Source organism: Macadamia integrifolia, chromosome 13, assembly GCF_013358625.1.
Source record: "Macadamia integrifolia cultivar HAES 741 chromosome 13, SCU_Mint_v3, whole genome shotgun sequence".
Taxonomy (NCBI): Eukaryota; Viridiplantae; Streptophyta; class Magnoliopsida; order Proteales; family Proteaceae; genus Macadamia; species Macadamia integrifolia.
The window spans coordinates 1,471,647-1,478,324 of NC_056569.1; the positions used below are offsets into that span (position 1 = coordinate 1,471,647).

The 6,678-nt window shown below is 36.6% G+C and overlaps 1 protein-coding gene across 7 annotated transcripts in view; it reads right to left on the reverse strand.

Moving 5' to 3' along the window:
• The window catches only part of LOC122060122 (protein ROOT PRIMORDIUM DEFECTIVE 1), a 7,611-nt gene extending 2,715 nt beyond the window's left edge, over positions 1 to 4,896 (reverse strand). For 2 of the 7 annotated variants that reach the window (XR_006134262.1, XM_042623305.1), the window contains exons 1-2: positions 4,685 to 4,896; positions 2,148 to 3,869 (exon numbers count right to left, since the gene is read on the reverse strand). Coding sequence is in view for 1 of the 7 variants with exons in the window: in XM_042623305.1 (XP_042479239.1) it covers positions 2,166 to 3,533 (1,368 nt within the window). In the remaining 6 variants the exon portion in view is untranslated. Of the gene's footprint in view, positions 1 to 2,016; positions 3,870 to 4,684 lie in introns of all 7 variants that reach the window. The other 5 variants (XR_006134258.1, XR_006134257.1, XR_006134261.1 and 2 more) reach the window with 4 other exon arrangements.
• Positions 4,897 to 6,678: the final 1,782 nt, after the last annotated feature.

The following is a 6,678-nucleotide window of genomic DNA, read 5'->3' on the forward strand; positions in this document are numbered from 1 at the left end:
TGATGAAGATTCCAAATATAGATTTTTTATTGGTAGGTTTATGATTTTATCAACACTTGAGATGTATGGGATCAACTTTACTCCACTAAAAATAACCAAAACAAACAAAACAAAAACACGATTCACAAAGAGGGTTTGGATTTTGTCAAGGGTTTTAAGAAAGGGCTTTGAGAAGGAATCAAGGAACAAGGAAGAACCACTGATCCAGGCGACCATTTTGCTCCGGCAGCGGTGAGCTTCATTCTTCTTTGACAGGAGTAGAAATATAGTGGATGACCTTAGGGCTTAGGCACTCATTTTGGCATCATAGAGGTAAGTATAATAAATACTTGTATTTTTTATGTCTTCTTTTCTTTATATTTATAATTTTGTTTTATAATTATGTATTTATATTATATGTTAATATGTATTATGATGATTGATGATTGATGAAGATGAACTTAGTTTATTCACTTTATTGATTTGTTTTCTTGATGAATATCTTACATTGGTATGAATATGAACTTTTAATATTTATTTAACATATGAGTAATAGGATTCAACTAGGATTTGAGCCAAATAGATTGGTTTTATAAAAAAATTACACATGAACGCTTTAGTCAATAAGACGACGCTTTATGCCCACCTTATCGCTAAGGCGCTCCAAAAGACCCTCAAACGCCTCCATCGCCTTACCGCCTTAAAAACTATGATTGGAATCATACATACTAGCATTTTCTTAATCATTGGATTATATTCTCTGCATCTCATCAATTCAATCCATCCATTATTACAACCATAGTTGTCAAAGCGCCAGGCAACTCAAGGCGTAGGAGGGCCTTCTTAAGTGCTTAGGTGGCAAAGCGGCCGCTAGGTGGTGCCTAGGCGACCTAAGTGTGCGAGAATGATTTTAAAACATGGATGCAGTTTTGTCCCCGCTTCTCAAACCCAAAGGGGAAAAAACCATGTGGCAAGGTTCATGGATACAACTGTCCACCCCTAAAATCCCCTTTGGTGTGCTGTAAGTCTATAACGTAAGGACAAACAAGTTCACCCATTGTCAAAAGACACACGGATCACAAAGATAGTGGAGCGAGGAGACGAGGAGTCACATGACATAAGGAAACATTCTTGAGACTACTGGTTGGAAAAAGGGGCACAATTGGATAAATATCACTCATCAGCTATACTCTATTTCCTCTTTTTCTTCCTTATGCCTTAGTTAATAATTTTCACTATTATATTAAAGCCAAATAATTTAGGTAAAACAACCAACTGACCAAGTAAGCAAGTAGTAGAGAAGGGTTCCGACTATGTTCCTTTGTCCCATGATGAAATATTCTTTTCCTTTCTTTCTTTCTTTTGTTTTTGTATTTTTGTTTTGTTTTTTGTTTTAAATGATCCTACGCATCACACTGTACATACACATTCTACACAAACCCAATCACAACACTAGAAAAGGTATTCTTTTTATATGATAATAAAAGAATACCAACGTGTTCAATTCAATAAGGTGGTGGAACCCCTAGGTCCCAAAAAGGTAAAAAAGCACCATCTAGAAAAGAAAAAAAGAACCATCTCCTGGGTGAAGCTTCAACAACTTTAGATGATCTAGTATGTCATAGAGAGATGATTCCACCTACTTCATTGTTTTATGGCATCAACAAAATCTTTCAATTTCCATCAATAAAAGAACAACTGAACTAGGCATTTGCCATATTCTAATGGCTACAGCAGGAAGCACAAAGTTTCCTAATCGATCTCTGATGACAGAAACTATCTTTTGATGTGTATATATGAGAATATTAAAAGCTTAGATATATAAAGCTTCAAACCAGGAATTTGGGACGTGTGCCAGAACAAATATGGTTCCCAGTTCCCACACATTAAACTTAATTATAAAGAAAAGTATCCAGAAAAAAGCTAGAAGAAAGAGATAGTTAAATGAAAAGCATCAATAGGGGTTGGACAAGCCATATCTGATTCTTTGACCATATGAATTAAGAATGACTAATGAGGAAAGTATACCATACTTACCATAATTGGTATTGGTTCCTCATGAACACAATTTGTTTTGAGCAGCACCCATGATGGATTATCATAAATCAAGGCAACCCTCTCCATATCCATGCAGATGACAATGCGAATGTGAAGATAATTTAATTTACCTCTCAACTTATGCAGCATCATTGTAACTCATCGAGATCCACCTCACATGTATTGCTGATATCATGGGAATCCCCACCATGTTTTTGATCATTGAAACTCTCTAAGATTGGAATAACCCAATCTCCATCTCTTGGACCTTCCTCTACTGCATTACAGACCATATTGTTATGCCCGTCCTTCATCTCATTCAGAGGTTGCAACTCCCTGGTGTTTCGGCACCCTAGCAAGAGGAGGTCAAGCATTTCCCTCCGAACTGTATATATAGGATTTGGTTCCATCAAGCACCCTTTGCAATATGCCTCCCTAAGAAACACAGTTTGGTTGCTCCCCTTAGTAGATATATAGAAAATTCCTGGGTGTTTTAGAAGAAGCTCTCGGACATTAATTTCGATCCCAAAATCTCTACGGAAGTGAGATAAGCGTTCTAGCTCAACCATCTTTTCTATTGTCAAACACAATAACTCATGAAGAATACCAACAGCACGTTTCTCAAAGCGCTCAATCCCACCACAGGTATTGATTCGAACAACATCCTTTGTCTCGTAAGGCTTCAAGTAGGGAAGTCTTTGCCAATTCTTTAATTTCTCCCTAAACCCTTTCTCAATCTTAAATCCAGTCGGAAAATTGATTTGGAAGGCATATCTTGTTTCAAACTCACTCAACCACTTTTCCCTGTACTCTTTCTCTCTCCACTTTTCTACCTCAGCTACAGCCAAGTTTTCATTTCTAGAAACCAAAGCTACTATCTCCAGATCCACTAACCTGAAGTCATCTGGATACTTGAGGAGAATAGAATCTCTGAAATCCTCAGGCAACCCCAGTTCTCTTCTTACCAACCTCAAAGCATAGATGTGCAATGTCCCATTTGTCGTCATCATAAGAAGCTTCTTTAAACGCTGAACAGCCATCAATTCTGATTCCTTGATCACCTTAGTTTCCTCCTTGATCAGATTGAGCATCTTTGGAGTTAGTTTGCAACAAAGGTTTCTCTTCAAAGGGTGTGTAAATATCTGAAAAATATGAGGGTATTTCTGAATAAAAACACCAGGACCTACATTCAATCCAACAATATTTTTCCACCTTGAGAGCAGTTGAAGAGATACATAAGGACCCCTACGGTTTAAAATCAATTCCTGCAATTTCAGTACTATCTTCAATCTCTTGAGCTGGCTCATCAATTTGTCAAGCCTAAGATCCCTTGTTCTATCCTCTAAACGTGTCCGAGCGGAAACTACTGGTTTCTTCCATCTCTTCTGTGTATTCAAGTTGAAAGGACCAAATCCAATGACATCTTTTGATAGGGGAGAAGAAACACTTTGAAGAATCACCCATTGCAAGCTTTCAGATGTCCTTATCTTGTGAGAACTAAACAATGATCCCAACATTTTTTGTCACCAATCAAAGCAATTGGAAGGACTAAAGGTTGCTGAATCTTACAATCAAAATCAGAGACCACAGCTGCAAGTTCAATTGGAAAAATAAATAATGCCGCAGATAATCATAGCCCACATTACTACCACAGAGTAATTCATACATCCCCAGTATCAATCATCCCCAATCAACCCATTTTATCAATAACGGATTTCGATCTTCAAGACTACAACTCACATCGATTTTCAGTTTCAAGAACCCAGATTTCCACATCCTTCATTTACATCAAACCCAAGGAAAGTGTAACAATTTTAATTAATCCGCAATGGACAAAATCAGAAAAGAAATACCTGCAAAACCAACAATATGCTAACATTAAAAAAGTGAAGAAGCTTCATAATTGAAGATTCAAAATACTGCCCAAAAGCCAATCGATTTCAAAATGTCTAATTTTTTTATTATAATAATAATAATAATAATAATAATAATAATAATAATAATAATAATAATAATAATAATAATAATAATAATTAATAATAATAATAATAATAATTATTATTATTAATTATTATTATTATTATTAATTATTATTATTATTATTATTATTATTATTATTATTATTATTATTATTATTATTATTATTTTCAAACAGAACAAACCATATTTAGGACCAAGGAAAAGATTTGAATTGCATACATGTGCCCAAACTCTCTAGAAACTCCAAGGCCTATCCGTTTAATATTTATATTTAAGGGAAATACATTAAAAGGAAAAATCAAAGTAGGCTGGAAAAAAAAGCAAATATAATTGCTGAAACCCAGTTTCCATTGATCACGTATAAACAAGTTAGTGCAGAGGATATGGTTAACCCCGCGAACACCAAGCGAAACAGAGAGAGCACTAATTTTCACCAAATAATCTAATAAATTCCAAATTCAACCTGAAAAAGCTTCCAAATCGTGCATCGAACACAGGAATCACATAAAACCACATAAAACCGCCATTTAATTTTTTCCAGTGAACACCTCAGAGATCAACAAAGCAAACATTTCGAACCTCTAGCTTCCAGTACACCACAAACAATCACTCAAAACAGTAATGAATTCCTCCAAGAAACATTCAGAAAAATGGCTAATCCACAAACTAAAACATCAATTAAACTCACCTGGATGAGAAAATCGCTGAGAGTGGTGTTCAAGATCCTAACTTTCTGTTGCTAGGAGAAGGTTTTCGCATCATCGAAGAAGGGGCAACGAGATCGAATCCTCTACGGCGTCATCTTTTGGGATCCGGCTCGTCTGTGGCGCACCATTGTGCTACATGATCTGTAGCTCGAACTAGATGATCGATACGTGGTAAATTTAATTTGAACGGCGACGATATCATAGGGAGGGGGGAGACGTGTGTATATGCGCTAAGGGTGGGTTTAAGGCGGTCAAAACCTAGTAGAACCGATAAAATAGACAGAAACCGATCAATAAAATTTGAATCGAATCAAATCGATCTTTATTGGATTGATTTCGGAGTTTGGACTTTTCAATCGGTCCAAACCGAACCAACCAATAACCAAATCCAGACCAAATCGAATGAAACTAATAAAAAAAATGACTATGAGATTATAAATTGGTGAATTGATCATCCATTTTTTATAATATTAGGAATTGTTACAAATCATTGAATATTAGTTATAAATAAAGAAATTGATTTGTAAATTGTAATAATGCTTCCATTGATTTCCTTGTTCACTATACAAAACTAGTTGGATGATTAAATGAATGAGTTGATAATAGGGTTCATTTTGTGATATTAATATTAATTATCTTCTTATTAATTTGTTATCCATTGGTTTCAATATTAGTTATCTTTGCCATACAATAATAAAACATGATTTACTCATAAATTTAAAGTGTTTTTTTCATCAAATCTTGTCACTATAAATTATAAATGTAAGATTTTATTATGGTTCAAACTCAATACTAAATTGATCTAAACCGATATTAACCTGATATTGAAAAATCAAAATAAACTGAAACCAAATTGGACCGAAATCAAAACCAATCAAAAACCGAAGTTCTTTAATAGATTGGTTTTGGTCTCCCTCATTCCTAGACCGAAACCAATTCTGTCCAATCGTAACCAAATCGAATCGACTGATTGACACCCCTAAAAATAAGTCATCGGGGACAAAGGAGGATCGGATCGAAATCGTCTTTGGCCCGTTTCATGGCAGGCAAAAGCCCCCTGCGATGCCGACATGTGGCTGATGCCACGTGTATGGTGGATCATCACTTATATTGGTCTAAAAGCTTGGTTTTGAAAACTCAATCGAGTCGACCAAAACCCAAAACGATAGAGGTTTTCGATCCTTCACCATTGTGTGACTCCGGATTTCAGAAGCCAAAAAAGAGGGAGAAGAAGAACAAGTGAAGGACCGAAAACCTCTACCGTTTTGGGGTTTTGGTCGACCCGGACGAGTTTTCAAAACCAAGCTTCTAGGCCGATATAAGTGGTGATCCACCGTATGCCATGTGTCGACATATCAAGGAACCTCGGCCAGACTTTGCCAAGAAATGGTGCCTTAGACGATTTCAATTCCCCCGATAATTCAAGAATACTCACCTGTGAGAGATCGTTGGCAGGGCAGAGAAGAAAATCGTCCTTTTTCCCAGATGGTTCTTTAAACCCACTTGCTGCAAGCCTGCAGCGCATGTATAGACGTCTCCCTCCTCCGTCAAATATCATCACCGGTCAAAACAAATTTACCACGTGTTGAGCATCCATCCTCTACTATAAATCGCATAGCACAGTGGTGTGCTATAGACGAGCCGAATTGGCGGGGCTTGCTGAGGCTAGCTGCGGTGTATGGTGGATCGGCACCTACACCGATCTAAGAGCATGGTTTTGAAATCGGACTGGGTCGACCAAATCCCCGAAAGGAAGAGGCTTTCGATCAGATTAACCCTTTCTTCGCCGTGACTTTGTTACCCAATCTTGCATTCTCGTTAAGGAGAATTAATCGCACCAATTTGAGCACCTCAAGTAAGCTTTTTTGTAACTCGATCTTACCAATGTAACATCTTTAAGTACGATATACAGGAGAAATTAAAGTGTTTTTTTTTTTTAAGGCCAAGTGTTTTCTGTCTGTAAGAGGATCTTGCG